The 17,224-nt window shown below is 43.3% G+C and overlaps 1 protein-coding gene across 1 annotated transcript in view; it reads right to left on the reverse strand.

The window, feature by feature from the left end:
- TJP2 (tight junction protein 2) overlaps positions 1–16,943 on the reverse strand; it is a 46,909-nt gene extending 29,966 nt beyond the window's left edge. The window contains exon 1 of the mRNA XM_086478998.1: positions 16,881–16,943. Within this exon, the coding sequence (XP_086335124.1) occupies positions 16,881–16,943 (63 nt within the window). The remainder of the gene's footprint in view (positions 1–16,880) is intronic.
- Positions 16,944–17,224: the final 281 nt, after the last annotated feature.

The raw sequence follows: 17,224 nt of genomic DNA on the forward strand, positions 1-17,224 counted from the left end.
CACCCCTACCCCGTCCCCTGAGGGATGAGGAGGACAAAATGCAACCAAAAGGGCTTGAGGGTCCAGACAAAGGACAGGGAGGGCTCGCTCACCAGTTATGGTTACGGGCAAAAGACAGACTCAACTTGGGGATAACAACACACATTTCATACAAAACAACCCCCACCATCAAGGATAATGGGAGATACAACCAGGTCTTAAATACAACACACCCTTCCCCCCCCTCTCCCCGACCCCTCCAGTCTCCCCGGGCTCAGCTCTGCTCCCTCTTCCCCCCCAGCAGCGCAGGGGGCAGGGAATGGGGGTCACAGTCCGGCCGGCACAAGGTGTCCCCGCTGCTCCTTCCCCCTCAGGGAGAGGGGCCCTCGCAGCCCTCCCCTGCCCCACCGCGGGGTCCCTCTCCCGGCAGACAGCCCTCCAGGGACTGCCCCAACGCGAGTCCTTCCCGCGGGGCCGCAGCTCCCCAGAACCCCCCAGCGCGGGGCCCTCCCGGGGCTGCCGCCCTCCCACCGACGGGCGGCTCCAGCGCGGCCGCAGCCGCGCTCTGCTCCGGGCCCGGTCCCTGCTCCTCCGGCCCGGGGCCCTCCGCGGGCTGCAGGGCGACCTCTGGGCCACCGCTGGGCTCCAGGGGCTGCAGGGGCTCAGCCGCCACCCCACCGCGGGCCGCAGGGGAACCTCTGCTCCGGCACAGCTGCCCCTCTCCTGCCTCACTGACCGGGGGTCCGCAGGGCTCTCTCTCCCACTCACCAATGCAGACAGACAAAACAAAGCACTCAATCAACAGGTTCTTTCACTCTGAAATAGTTATTCGAAGAGGCACCACTAGCCTGGCCTTGGCCAGAGGTGGGTCCGAAATTGGCCGCAGGGGAGCTTCTCAAAGCCTCTTACAGGGGATAAAAAAAATGGAAGCCAAACCACCACACTGATCCACGTCAATTTCTGGAAGATCCCCAGAGACCCTCCCAACAGACAGTTGAGGCTGAGTAAAATGAGAAGCAATATGTACATCCATGTGTGGCGTAAAGGTCCACACCCCCTCTTTTTTAGCTGTAGACCGTAGCCTACTAGGGTATCACAGATGACTATGAAAACATGTAACACAAGCTGCATATCCAAAGCCTGCCCAGTATTCTCAATTAACATTGTAAAAAATGACTGAAGAGGAAGAGGACCTTCATCAGGCCTTTCCCTTGCAGTAAGGAAGAATGCTTAAGCCACCTTGAAGTAAGAAGTCTCCAACTAAAGTGTTTTCATGAAGGATCTGCATATGGTGTGGCAGATCTTTGACAAGGATTTAGGAGAATGAAAAAACCAAAACTGTTTACCCATGGATCTTTTACAATACAGCCAACATCTCACAAAAAAGAAGGTACCTCATTTTCTACCAATAAATGCTCTAATTCAGAGAAGCATCTCCTACTTTTTGTGTAGGCTCCTGCACCAGTAACAGCAATCCCCAGAACAACAACAGACTGTCTTGAAGAAACAGGTTCCCAGAATGACAAATGGCTCAGATTAAAGGATGAGAAGTGATAACAAATAGTTTGCAAAAGATATCCACTAGAAGTAACACGCAACTGCTCTTCAACAAGGCAGAAACTCCTTTTCTTTTTTTTCCCCCTTCTAGGGTCATGAAGGAAAAACACACTTAAGGGACAACACATTCACACTTCTACATTCACATTAAAATCAAGATGGTTGTTAACATCAAGACGGTTGCATTATCAGGATGCAGAAATTTAAAAGAAGTCACATACTATACAAGTAACTATACCACTGCACTGGAATGACCACTTTTGAAGGCGAAAAAAAAATCCACGTAGAAATAAGTTGTGCAGACAATCCTTTCTTCCCCTTCCCTCTAATGGTGATTACTTAGATATAGCCTTTGCTTTCTCCCAGATTATATAACAAGAACAAACACCTTGCTAACAGAGCAAAGGTATTTTTCTTGTAACAAGCACAGTCCTCACGTATTATCAGACTTAGTGCAAGAAATATTTTTTTTCAAAATGCACTTAGAAGTAGTAATCTCAAGATAACGGTTGCCTAAAAAGATTTATTTAAAGAAAACATAATCTGAGCATAACATTTCTAATAAATCGCTCTTCATTGATTTGATAAGTTAAATATCATTACACAGAAACACAAACGTTAACTGTTTTCAATGAAAAGAAGTGATGATGTCAGAGACTTTTCTTCATCGTCTTTCACTTAAAAGTTACACAATTCACTTGCTATAATTCACAAATTCTATCTACAACAGCACTGGCAAATGCTACGTAAGTACAATATACCTATTCCAGGCATTCAAAGACCAATCTTCTTAAGTTGCATGAAAACTTTTAAAAACATCAAATGAGAACTGTTTACTGGACAATAATTTTTTGTTCTGCTTCCTTCAGAAACAGCTTGAATCCAGCATTACAACAACGCCCACAGTCATTACTTGACACTGTGCTCAGCACTATTTCACTACATATTTTACTTCCAGTTAGCAAAACTGCTCCTTCTTAAAAAATACCCAGTGCCAAAGCTGTTTGCTGCAGAGCCAAGAGCACAACTCAGGCTTCTTGAAGTCAAGTAGTCTATCCACTGAAATGCATTGTAGTAAGGAAACAAACACACAGACTTCCTCCATTTCTGTCAAACAGAAGTTTCATAAGAAAACAGCCCCTGTAATATGAAAACAAGGGTGAATCTTCTCCCATTGTGGGATTTTTAGCCAGCTAACAGATGGGGAGAAATTCCAGGGTGGCAGAACTTGCATTCATTTCTATCTCTTGTTGCATTATGACCATCCAAACGCCTTCCAGACTGCAAACTGAACCAGAATCCAGTCCTATGTAGAACTGAAGAGATGAAGATGAAGCAAAGAAGAACAACACTGTTTACCAGACTATTAATATTAATTGACAAATATATCTAGGTCTCATTTGCACTGTAGCCCTGTTATGAACATTCACAGCATAATACCCCAGATTTTCTAGTGCACAAAAATTGTTTAAAAAATAAGCAAAGGAGATGGGAAAGTTGCATACACACAGATGATTGTCGCTGATCTGGAGCTTTGACAAGTTGTGTGCTTTTTAGTTCAAAATGTATCACTTAATCCAGCTCACAGCACGCCAATGACAAATGATGCTTGGATGTAATGAAGGATATCACACAATCTGCCCATAATAGCAGCCCCTGCACTAGCATTCTTCAAGTGGTTCACAGTGATGAAATCTGAAAGAATTTTTGCAGAAATCTGCCAGAGTACAGGGAAAAAACCTATCAAAATAGAGGTATGGGATTTGATTTTTGCAAATATTTAATTAGTCTGCTATTGCAAAAAATAAAGTGAATAAGAAGTAACCTGGACACTGAAAAGAAGACAGTAAAGAATGTGGCATTAGGCATCCTTTTTGCTGGATTACTGAGTAAAGAAGATAATCTCTGAATGGCTTTATTTGTTTCAACTCTGTATTAAAGAAACACCTAAATAAAACTGGGGAGGCTGTATGTATAAACATCTCAGTAATGCATACACTAGTCTCTTTTCAGGGAGGTGGGGGTGGGTGGGAATCAACTGTTTTTCAGAAAATTTTTACCTGTCTGTGCCAGTAAGATACTGCCTAGGAAAACTGTGCTTCCTCTACATTTAAAGCCATTTACCAATTATATTGAAGACTTCCAGAAAGCAGGACAAGCACTTTGAAAGGAAGAAAGGAGAGAATCAGGGTTTTCTTAAAACATTTCAAGTTCAAGTCATAATCCACCTTAGAAATAGTTAAAGAAAATCCAAGGTGGTTTTTTGTTTGTTTGCTTGCTTGCCTTCTAGAGGCTTTCTTCTTCTCAGGCTCATTAAGGTTTCCTGGCCTCTAGAAACAAACACCTTTGGAAGGTTCACAGAAGACCAACACTTCTTTTCATCTTTGGCAATGCAGGTTTCTCTTCCCAAACATGTGTCATCATAAGCTGGGTAGGGTTTCACAAGACATGAACTAAACAACAATTTCCTTTTGACTACCACAATTGCCACACTCCTGCTCCTTTACATTTGGCCCCTTGACTGCCTTCATGAATTATGCTGATCGGCTCTTCAAAGTAAGCCAAAACAGCTTCCTAAAGCATCAAAAAGCTGCTCATCTTTTCCCACTGGATCACTCCATCACCATTTCTGTGAGCTGAAGAGGCTTGCCAAGGAACAGCTGAATACCAGGAGATGATGCAGAAGGAATGTTAGAACTCTGCACCTAAGATCAACTCAGCCATCAGATGAAGCTTCACCTTCAAGGATACATCAGGGTAGCAAAGGTAGATTTTATTAAAGGGACAAGTTAAACAGGTTTGAAAAAACCTTTAAGATCATCAAGTCCAACTGTTAACCTAACATGGCCAAGTCCACCACTAACCTATGTACCTAAGTGCCACATCTACACAGCTTTTAAATACCTCCGGGGATGGTGACTCAACCACTTCCCTGGGCAGTCTCTTCCAATGCTTGACAACCCTTCCACTGAAGAAATTTTTCATAGTGTCCAATCTAAACCTCCCCTGGCGCAAGTTGAGGCCACTTCCCCTCATCCTATCACTTGTTACTTGGGAGAAGAGATTGACATCCACCTCACTACAACCTCCTCTCCAGTAGTTGTAGAGAGCGATAAGGCCTCCCCTCAGCCTCCTCTTCTCCAGACTAAACAACCCCACTTCCCTCAGCTGCTCCTCACAAGACCTGTTCTCCAGACCCTTCACCAGCTTCGTTGCCCTTCTCTGGACACGCTCCAGGAGCACCTCAGGGTCTTTCTTGTAGTGAGTGCCCCAACACTGCACACAGGATTCGAGGTGCAGCCTCACCAGTGCCCACTACAGGGGCACGATCACCTCCCCACTCCTGCTGGCCACACCATTTCTGATACAGGCCAGGACCCTGTTGGCCTTCTTGGCCACCTGGGCACACTGCTGGCTCATGTTCACCCGGCTGTCAACCAGCACCCCCAGGTCCTTTTCTGCCGGGCAGCTTTCCAGCCACTCACCCCCAAGCCTGTAGCGCTGCGTGGGGTTGTTGTGACCCAAGTGCAGGACCCGGGACTTGGCCTTGTTGAACCTCATAGCGTTGGCCTTGGCTCATCGATCCAGCCTGTCCAGATCCCTCTGCAGAGCCTTCCTGCCCTCGAGCAGATCAACACTCCCACCCAATTTAGTGTCATCTGCAAACTTACTGAGGGAGCACTCGGGCCCCTCATCTAAATCATTGATAGAGATATTAAACAGAACAGGCCCCAGTACTGATCCCTGCGGAACACCAATTGTGACTGGCCACCAACTGGATTTAACTCCATTCACCACAACTCTTTGGGCCCGGCCATCCAGCCAGGTGCAGGGAAAAAAAAAGCAATGGACAAGACAGGAAAATGAAAGTTCCTAAGTGGCTTTAAGGGTACTTAAGACTGAGAAAATATATTCTCTCTTGCTTTTTAATCCATCTTTGATAAAACATCAGATTACTACCCTCATGCTTATAATTTACCCTAGCATGTCCTGATAGCAATTAACAGGTCATATGTCTTGTCTGCTTCCCATATTCTAGAAGAAACATTTATGAAGGTTTTGCAGGCATTGATATAATACTAGGATATAATTGATACATAAATATATTAAGATATATTAATAAAACCATATTTTAATATACACATATACACACACTAAATATATCTGTCCCTGTAGGACAGATGAACTAAAAGCAAGCCAGCTTCTTTTTCCCTCTTATGTAGCACATTCCAAAGGCATACAAGCACCAGAAGCTGCATTTCCATCTCGTACTGAATTTGCAGGGCACTTAGAAGGCTAGAGCAGATCAGCAAAACAAGTAGGAAACCTCGTATTCCAGAAGAAATTCATCAAGTTTTTGACAACATATTCTTGCACAATGCAGACAATCCATGCAAGCCAGCAAAACTCAAGAGCCGAGACTCGAAGTGCACAGCTTACAACCAGAGAGACACTAGGTGGTGCAGTGATGCTGCTACTGAGGCACACACCGCCTCTCGGCCCCATATAAAAATATCAAAGACAGCACTTCTTCCAAGTTTTAGAAATACAACTTCAAGCGTTTGCTTTGGCACACAGCATGGTATTATTGCTCTGAAGAACTACACTCAATATTACACAATATCTTCATTTATTTATTTCTCAAACAGAGTGGCATTTGAGTGATTTTCATAAATACAATTTGTGAAAGCTAAGAAATTCTGAAAAAGGCCTAACAACTTGTTCGGCCAAAATCCTATTTCAAAACTTCCCTTTCAGACTGAAAATGACAGGAAATGTGATATTAAAACAAGGTGGTTTTTGTTTTGTTTCTTTAAGATCAAGCACATATCTTATCATCAGTCAAACAGACTGTTCTTTTTTTTTTTTTTTTTTTTTAAATTCCAGCTTTAAGTTTAAGTGCCTTTCCACCACAATTATTTCAAGAATTAATTGCACTGTTTTTACAAAGGAAATAAACATATTCCCCAAGCAGTTTTATGTTCTGAAAAGAGAGAAACATCTGGTACTCCAAAGATAAACTGTGCACTCATCAGTCACACGAAGACACCATGGAAATGGATAGCTGAAAAACTCTAAATGAGATTTTGAACAAGCACTACAGGGCAGTTGCACCTAAAGTTAGAAATGCTACATTTTAACACTAACAATAAAAAGAAGAATTGTAGTTATATTTTTGGAGTGAAGCTGTTTCTTCCAGGCTATTTTTAACCTTTTAACTTTTTAATGCTTCCAAGAAGCACCACGAGGTCCTTTAAGATCCTGATTTTGCTGACATAAAGGCATAATTTCTCATTACACTAGGAAAGTCAAGCCACACACAGAGACACTGGAATTTTCTAAAATTCATTCACTTCTATTTCACAGTACTTGTGATGTCTGGCAGCAAGAGCAACAGTTAATAATTTCAATTCAGTATCCAGAAATTACTTAGGCTTGTGTGGTGCCTTTTTAAACCTATGACGTTCATTGCACGCCTGCCTTTTTAACAACTACTTGTTCCCTTTGTAAGTATCGGGAGGGTGTAAATGCAAAAGCAGCCACCTGCACGGCTTTGATGGTATGGTACCAGGAGCAGGTCCTCATTTACCATTTTCAGGGGCGGGAAGGGGGAAATGGTGAGAACGGCAAAAAGCAGTTTTCACCCAGCAAAGTGTAGCAAATTCAGAACATGAAACTCAACATCAATTTACAACCTTCACATGCTATACAAACTAAAAATACACAGGCAAAACTTCTAAACCTTTCTGGGATGAGGTGGAAGACATGAAGAGACTAGTTTACACTTGTTACAGATTAATTCTACTGAGCTTAGATGCATACATATGCATCATCAAAAACCAGGACAATATCCCATTACAAACTAAACAAAAGCCTATTCAAGATAGAGAGAAAAAACCCGAAACTGATGTTATCCAAAACACAGCTGCAAGTTACACAGGTCTTACCTACTGAAAACCTAAAACTCATAAAAATATAGCTTAGATCTCTTTAAGGAGCAAGTTCCCTGTACTGTCTTTTGCCCAACAACAGTTCCACTACTACCCTAGTAAAATTACACTGCAATTGTTCCAGTGCTTCCCCAAAAGGAAGCAACCAATTGTTCAAAATTTGTGAAGGAACAGCTTCAACTGAAATACAAAATGGCTGTTTTGGAGAAGAAAACTGATCCTTTTTTTTTTTCTTTTTTTTTTTTAAAAAAAAGAAAAAGCTAAATATTTAAAAGTATTTATTTTTTAGAAAAAAATTCTGCCTCTTGAGATATAACACTCTGGGAGCTGACATTTTTTTTTCATTGTTTTTTCTTCTTTTTCACACGTTGCTTCACAGAGGAAAGCCAGAAGCTGTTTTTCCAAGTGTTCTAGGATATGCAGCACCGGTCCCGTGGAGGAGCCTTGGAAACGTTTATTCACTCTTCATATGTGTTGAAGGGGTTCTAAAGAAAAGAACAAACCTCACCTCTTGGGGTACAGCATATGCCAAATCTTGTAATAAAGTAGATTTCCCCACCACCCCTTTTTTTGAAAACATAGCAAGGCTTCAGGGGATAAAAAAAATGGAAGCCAAGCAATTCCAGTTGAAGATCAAAATTAATTGAGGTAAAAGGGTGACAGATCAATTACTCTTGTGTATATAGCCTATGTATATACACACTGGAAAGTGAAGAGAGTTTATTTGCTGTTTCATTTTCTGAACAGTTTTCCCAGACTCTCACCTTGTCGCACAGACTAAGGTGCTGATAATTTTTTCATATACACAGTGAGAAGGTAACGCTCCTGAAGGGACACTAAACTTTCAGTTCACCCAATCAGCATCAGCTTTAAAGGCTATTTCTGATTTAACCACCCCATTCACTTTAACTGTAAAACCTATCACATTTATTTCCAGTCACACTGTTTCTATATCTTCTGCTCCTGAAGATGCCCATGCAAATGAAGTCTGAGAATCCGAGCAGTCTGTGTATAAACTAAGTTCATAAAGAGGACCAGTTTTTGCTTGGCATCATACAAAAAAAAGTTTGTTCTGATGTACTTGCAGTATCAGGATTTGATGGGGAGGTAAATTAAACTCACTAGGTGTGCATAATCAATGTCACTATGCTAGATAAACTAATAAAAAAATAATTGACTGTGAAAAATGGAAGTGCAGCTGCCATTCCTTAAGTGTCTCATTCAGGAATCAGTTATACTCTGCAGACAAAGCATAGCTTTTACTCTTGCAGCATTTTAAAATAAAAAAATCAAAAGAAAAGCCAAAGCACCATATGTATTACATGGTCCAAAGCACTGATTACAATTTTATTCAATTTCAATGATACACCTTACACTCACAGAATGGTTTGGGTTGGAAGGCATCTCTGAAGATCACCCAGTTGCAAGCACCCTGCCATGGGCAGGGACACCTCCCACCAGACCAGGTTGCTCAAAGCCCCATCCAACCTGGCCTTGAACACTGACAGGGAGGGGGCAGCCACAGCTTCTCCGGGCAACCTCTTCCAGTGTCTCACCACCCTCACAGGAAAGAATTTCTTCCTAATATCTAATCTAAATCTGCCCTCTTTCAGCTTGAAAAAGTTACCCCTCATCCTATCACTACCCTCCCTGATCAAGAGTCCCTTCCCATCTTTCCTGTAGCCCCCTTTTAAGTATTGAAAGGCTGCAATAAGCTCTCCCTGGAGCCTTCGCTTCTGCAGGCTGAACAACCCCAACTCTCTCAGCCTGTCTGCTACTGTTTTTTGAATTCTTCCCCTTCTTGCGTCCATATCCAAATAGCAAACAACCAGCAGAAATGACCAACTCTAGCATCAAGCAACTACTGGTGATAAACAGCATTTCTGGTATTCCATCATGCTTACAGACTCTCTGGTTGTATAAATGTTGGTACACAACAAGTACAGCTCCCGAATATAAGAAAAACAAGATGGATACCTGTCTACTGCTTCCTGTAACTGGTTTTTAAAAGGCCAATTCATTGCTGGGATATAATCCAATCAGGTCAGTGTTTATATTTAATCATCCAGTCATAATGCAAGACAATTCAAACAATGGTACAATTGTTAGTTTCTGAGCTTAGTCCCAAACCAATCCAGATTTTCCTTCCCTGTTAAGGTTTCTAGTATCCTTTCTTCTAACTCTATTAATAGAAGAGTGATATGCCGTATTCTTGGAAACATTTTACTTTTGTTCAAGCATTCCTGTGGCAGTAAGATTACATATTGTCACATTAGCTTTCTTTTCTTGGCTGATGGAAATAAACCTGACTATGGTTCTGTATAATGCACAAATTTTAACAGTATATTTGACCACATTCAAGACTAAAACCCCTCGAAATTCAGCCAATACAAAGCATTTCATACAACTACCAATGCCGTATCATAAACATCACAAAACATAAACATCACAGAAGGTCACCAATACACAAGGTAGAGAAAAGCTTCAAATGCATTTAAATGTCCATAACAGTAAGAACCTAATTCAAATTTATGTTAAAAAGTTAAAATTGACAATTCAAAAGACATTAAATCTCTATAAAATTAACCTGGTTTGAGCTTAAAGTCATATGTTCAGCAACACTCAGATACATGCCACAATAGCTTGATTTATTAGCCAACTCTTAGATGTTTTCTAGTCACACTAGTCATATCTCTCCGCATTCCTTTCTACCACTGTAGTCCTGCCTTCAAGGTCTTAAGCAACTCACCTCTCCCTCTCAAGGTGTCTCAACAGCCTACTCAGTCACACCAGAAAGCACTGCTGAAGTTCACCCCTAAACTTCAACGTGTCTTGCACATAACTAAAATGAACGCAAAACCTGTTGCAAAAGGGAGTTCAGTAATTTTTCTGTCATCCATACAGTGGGATGCGCAGATGCAGATGCAAATCTGGGGATTGCATTTGAAGGGTTTACATCCGTAAGTCTTAACTGATACTCCTTCCAGTATATTTGGAAGAAGAGGAAACAAACAAACAAACAATCACCAAGCCCCTCCCAACATCTCAATTACCCTGAGACAGTGGATTAAGCCAGCTGCACCTGCTTCAGTAAAACACAATCAAAATGCCTTTGCTCGCAGGGAAGTTTCCTCCTCAGGGCCTCCAAAGGAGTATAATTGCTTTTTCAAACAATAAAACTAAGTGTAAATGCTGCTCACAGCTTCGAACTTTTCTGAGAGTGTCATCAGCAACCTATCATCCAATATGAAATTGTGTTACATTGAAACTTACCATGTACCGATAAACGACTTTGAGGTAATAAAACAAGAGAAGGGCAAATGAAAGGAGTAAAATTCAAGTATTTTCCACTCCTCAGTCCTTTTGTAAGGTTGGATGTGAAGCTGAAGTATACCATGCAGTTATGTATGAGGGCACAACTATGCTAACATCCAAACATGTTGTTATAAAGAACACCAACTTAATGTAGAAACGATTCCTACCAATACTGTTAATGACAGCAGTCAATCAATAAATCAACACAAGGGGCAGGAGGGTGAAGTCAGCTGCCCTTTTTCTTTAGTATCAAAAGAGTAACTTTCACTTGGCTGGTTGATTCTCGAAGCACTCATCCGAGTTTTTCTGCAACCATTCTTGCTTCACTTGAAAGGATGCCAGAAGAACAATTTGAAACTAGAACCTCTGATGCAATCTTTCTACCAGGTCAACATTTCACATCCATGTAACATCAATGTAAGGAACTTCAGGATTCACTTCAACCATTAAATGAAACCAAACTGACACATCCCTGTGAAATAGTGTCATTTCCATTGAATTGAAAACTGAAGTGCACAAAAAATAAGCTGAGTAGAACAAGATCAGCAAGTGACAGAACAAATTTTGTTCCTCCTTTTGCAACTACTTGTCACTTTCATAAATCATACAAGGCTTTGAAGAGAACTGGGAAAGCAAAACAAGAGAATCCTTTTGCATAAGTGGCTTAAAGGGAAATGAAACATCTCAGAATCATTAAGGTCTAGAAATGCTTCCATTAAATTACCACTCAGAGCAAAGCTCACTTTGGTAGCAACTGAAAGTTCATTCTCAACTGAGATTTGGAACAGAAAGTTTTCTTCTGCGGTCTGAGCCACATAAAAGAGCATTACACACTTCAAAGACCTTCTGACACACAAAGCAGAAGCAAACCATGATGAAGTGTTCTGCTTTTTTCCCATCAGGAAGAAAAAGAAATTATGTACCTGCCTATATACAAACAAGCCTTACAAAAAGGTAAGAAAAATGTAATCCCTTTTCAAATCATTGTGATCCAAGAGTTTTAGTCCATCCTTATTGCTGCAAATGGCATTAGGAACATATCTAATGGCTTCTACGAGGTAAAGCAGGAAAAGAAAGCTTGGAAAAGAATGGAAAATTAAGTCAAATTATTGCAACAGGCAGTGAAGTTAATGGATGAAATTTAATGAATTAAATTCTATAGCTTAATACCATAGCAACATTAAAACTAAGAAGGCATCATAACAACCTGTCAACCAAAAACCCACACAGAAAACGATAAATTGTACTCAAGGTATCCCCATATGCCAGACTAGATTATAAGTATTTCACATACACCGAAGAGACAGCAAAGACCAATGTACAAACAGCACCCTGGTACAGGGCTTTTCACATTTTACCAAGAGTTTGACACGTGTGTCTGAGGCAAGCACATACAAGTATTTGTCAAGTGTCAGCAACTGAAAGGGAGTTCCTGCAGAAGTACCCTGTCAGGAACAACATCCCTACTTTGATGCTAAACTGCAAGATCTTCAAGAAACTTTAAGTGCTAGAAAATAAAAATTTACAGCCAAACTGTAACCATTACATTGTCCATTGACAAAACAATGCAAGTACAATTCCACACAGAAACAGGAGTTCTGATGGCATCATCTGTTACTTTATAGAATCGTAGAATTGTTTGGGTTGGAAAGGACCTTTAAAGGCCATCTAGTCCCACCCCCGAGCACTGAGCAAGGACATCTTTAGCTAGATCAGATTGCTCAGAGCCCCGTCCAACCTGACCTTGAATGTTTCCAGGGATGGGGCTTCTACCACCTCTTTGGGCAATCTGTGCCAGTGTTTCATCACCCTAGTCATAAACAACTTCTAATATCCAGTCCAAATCTGCCCTCTTTTAGTTTAAAACCATCACTCCTTGTCCTATTGCAACACGCCCTGCTAAAAAGATTGCCCTCACCTTTCCTGTAGGCCCCCTTTAAGTACTGGAAGGCCACTATAAGGTCTCCCCAGAGCCTCCTCCAGGCTGAACAACCCCAACTCTCCCAGCCTGTCCTCGTAAGGGAGGTGCTCCAGACCCCTGGTTATCCTTGTGGCCTCCTCTGGACCCACTCGAGCACATCCATGTCTTTCTTGTGCTGGGGGCTCCAGAGCTGGACGCAGCACTGCAGGTGGGGTCTCACCAGAGCAGAGCAGAGGGGCAGAATCACCTCCCTCGACCTGCTGGCCACACTTCTCGATGCAGCCCAGTATACGGTTGGTCTTCTGGGCTGTGAGCACACACTGCTGGCTCATATGCGGTTTTTCATCCACCAGCACCCCCAAGTCCTTCTCAGCAGGGCTGCTCTCAATCCCTTCAACCCCCAGCCTGTATTGATACCGGGACTGCCCTGACCCAGGGGCAGGACCTTGCACTTGGCCTTGCTGAACCTCACTTCAAGCTTATCCAGGTCCCTCTGGATGGCATCCTGTCTCTCAGTCGTTTTTAAAATGTATTGACTTAACTCTATGAACAGAAAAATCAAAACCATTGACAACTTTTTGTTTCTGGAATAAAAATTAGGAAAACAAAGTAATCAAAAATGCAAATTGTTTTTCATCCTGTTCTGCAACTCTTCAAAAAGCTTCTGAAACACCAACTGGACAGAAGAATCCTCAGCCCTGGCCACTAGAAGAAACCCACATTATCCAGCAGATTTTTGCAGTGCTGGAACACAGAAAGAAGAGCAACTAGTGCCAAGCGCTGACCCTGGCAGCAAGCTGCTCAGTTCAGTGAAAGGCCAACAGTTTGCCTCTCATAGCTTTGTTTGTGGAGCCTGGAATGACAGTCTAGCTGGACATCCTCCATTCTCTCTAAAAAGCTCACAATGACTAAGAATCGTAAGGGGTGAGGATCTGAAATGCTTTTGCCATCATAGAACAGGCATGCATGTGCACGGGAAAGATATGGCAGGCTGAGTACCTACGTCATTAACTAATAAATAATGGATAGATGTATCATTTCTTGTAGCTATATAAAGAAGCTGTTAGATCACAGCTGGTCTTTTTGCAAGATTTTTTTCTTTTTTTGATATTGTGCGGTTTTTAACAAGAATAATTTATCCAAATTTCAGTTGTGAAACATCAACGTGGTATTGTTAATCAGATCTAGAGACTCCAGCAGCAGAATATGTAAAAAGATATTGCTCTCTGACTACTTAATAGGGCATGACACAAGGCACAAACACCAGGAAAGCTGCTGACAATCACTTGCCTGCTTAGTTAACTGCTACCACTGTAGGCCTTGAAGAAGTGTTTTCATCTTTATTGTATTTTTTAAGTTACTGGATAGAGATGTCTGGAGGGTTCATGAACGCATCTCTCCTGCTGTTTAGTAAGTTAGATGGTGTTTTATTCTTAAATAACATCAAGAACAATTGCATGTATGTATTAGTTTCCACTGTACATTCCAGCTAAGATGCATTCAGGAACACAATTCTGCCCTTAAGGCTAGTATTTGCAGTACGCATCTGTCTTATCAGCATGGATGACACAAAATTCTCGGTGAGTTCTTCATTTGCAATTTTAACACAGTCATGAATTACAATACGCTATCTGGCTCATAAACTATCTACTGTTCAAGTCATCCAAAGAAGAGGTTTCTGCAGCACCAATGACATCACCTTCCTAAAGAAAATACTGCAAGTTACCACTTTGTTACACAAAGGACTCCAAAAATGTTTCCAGTGTTAGTTGAATCCTCGTTTGTCTTATAGTTCTAATAATCACAAGTTGTGAAAAACAGAATTCTTAGTATAGTTATAAATTTTATATCATTTGCATAGTTTCATTAAGAACAATAAAGAGGAAACGAGAAATCATAGCTTTAGTATTCCTCCAGATTATTTTTCTGTCTTTTTCTACAAAATAATGGACTAACTGTTGTCTTTATATAAGAAACAGGATTGTGGCCTTATTAATAAATGGAATGTAAGGAATATAACCATTGCAGGATCCACACTGACAATTTCTCCCTCCTTCAGTTCAGTACGCGCAAGAAACATGACCTTTCTCACAGCCTTGAACAATAGGCAGGAGGAAAGATCAGCCAAAGCTCCCTTTTTGCTGACAGAGAAGCTGTCAGTGAACTCATACCCAACACAGCCTACTTCCATACCACATGGGCTCATAGCTGTGAAACAAAAAGTAGCTGCATCCAAACTGTTTAATTCCTATTTCTTTACATGAAAGGCAGACCTTAAAATGGTTTGAAGAAACCCCATGCACTCAGCAGAGACCTGACAACCTGCATTTTTTATCAAACCCACAGAAGTGTTACTATCCTCAAAAGGGCAAGGATTCCACCAACGCAGATAAAAGCAGGTCCAAAAAATTTGAGACAAATGGGAGGGAGACTGACAGCACAGCTTACCCGTGCACCACTTGCTGAAATAAACTGCAAGGTCTCTTAATTCAGGAACCATTGCATACTCACTATGATTTTGTTTAAATTAAGTGTTTAAGCAAGGCCATGTAAAGTGTACATCTGTAAATACAAGCTCTGTAACTACTGTATAGCACACACCTGCAGAGTCAGGCTCTCCATCCATCTCAGGTCAACACATTTAAATATAATTCCCAAGAGGAGGGACATACTGTCATCAAGAAATTGTCACATTTCTCTCACCAGGACCATCAGCAAATGATTACATCTACTTAACTAAATGCACTGCAGCGACAAAAGTGTCAAATATGATGGGATCCTTTTCAAGGAGAATACAACATGGATTCAGAAGAGGTGAAACACACAAGTACAGGAGATGATGAAGATAACAGAACAAGAAAGGTGGAGTAAGAATGGGATAGTTACTCAGATTGATGACACAACCTCTGTGATTTATTAAAAAAAAAAAAAAAAACACCAACAAAAAACCACCCACAAACAGAAAAGTAAAACACAACCAGGCAAACAAAAAAACCCCAAACCAATCAACTAAGCAAAACCAACCCCAAAACATGCACTCTGGAAATAATCACATTAAAAAAAAAAAAAAAAAGGATGAACTGGTAGTTCACTGATGGCAAATAAATACCTGTAACACGTGCAATATGGGATATTGGCTAACACACACAAACTCCATACGCAAAAAGGATACTTACAGAACAAATTATTTTGCAAGCCACAAGACAAACTATGAGACATAAATAAGTTCTGTTTATGGCTTCCATGCATGTTTTCGTGGGGGTGGGGGAGATGACTGCAGATAAATTCTGGTTCCCGCACACCCACACCACACTGCCTCTCCACTCCTGACAGACGCTCACTGCTACTCCTGAGGTGCTTCGTAGCTATACGGATTACCGCAGCTCAGCAACAGGTGCAGGAAAATGCATTTTCCTATAAAAACAAGGCCAACAGTCTTCAAAAAAAAAAAAAAAAGCTGGAGCCAAGGAGAGGAAGAAAAGGATTTTCTTTTTCAAACTTGTGAGTTCGTTTCTCCACAGAAACAGGGGTACTTTCCGTTAAAACACCGACCTGCATCCGGAGCACAAGCAGTATGTAAAACCCAAATCGTATCGCAGCGTTCAAGACCTACGAAAGAGGCCAGCGCTTGCAGAGTCGAGCCCATCCCCGAAAGCCGAACGCCCCCTGCTCCTGCCCGCGGGCCTGAAGCCCCTCGCCCCGACTCAACGGAAAAAAGACGGGATGTCCACCGCCCTTCTGCTCCCGCCGTGCCCCCGGCCAGCCCGGGGCGATGGGGAAGAAGGCAGCAGAGCCGAAGCCCGCACTAACCGGGTCCTGAGCCTCACCCGAGCGGCTTCTCCGCCTGAAGGGCGGGTGGTCCCGGCCTGGCTCGGAGGCGCCGCCGCGGCCAACAGGGACACGAAGCGGGTTTGAAACACGCGGTAACACCTGTCACACGCTCCTCAGGCGGCGCCACCGATGCGCCCCCCGCCCGGACGCCCCCTCCTCCGCCCGCCGCGCAGCCCCCGCCCCGCGGCGGGAGCCGGCTCGGCCGCGGCGCCCCTCCTCCGCCCCCCCGCCGCGGCGGGGTCCCGGCCGGGCGGACGCTACCACGGCCGGGGCGGGGGGCGCCTGGCAGAAAGGGGATCGCGGTGGGCGACGGGGAGGCCACCGACCTGCTCCACCCCCCCTGCGGGCTCCCGTGGTTCGCTCCCGGCGGAGCCCTGCGTCGCTCCCATAGTAACATCGCCGGCTCCGCCGCGCCGCCGGCCGCTGCCGCCCGTGGCCCGGGCGCTAGCGGTCGAACCCGCCAGCCTCGGGCATGCCGCTCCCCCACCTCGACTCCGCTGCCCGGGAAGGGCCGGAGGAAACCGCCCAGGCCGCTGGCCGGCGGGAGCGGCGCGGGCGAGGGGCTGCGCCGGAGGCCCGAGCGGCGGGGGCGGCCGGGGCCCGCCAGGGACAAAGCCGGCTCTGAGGCGCCCGCCACAGAGCGACTTTGTACTGCCGGGGCCCGGCCGCC

This window comes from Leptosomus discolor, chromosome Z (genome assembly GCF_034619465.1).
Source record: "Leptosomus discolor isolate bLepDis1 chromosome Z, bLepDis1.hap2, whole genome shotgun sequence".
In the NCBI taxonomy this organism is placed as follows: domain Eukaryota; kingdom Metazoa; phylum Chordata; class Aves; order Leptosomiformes; family Leptosomidae; genus Leptosomus; species Leptosomus discolor.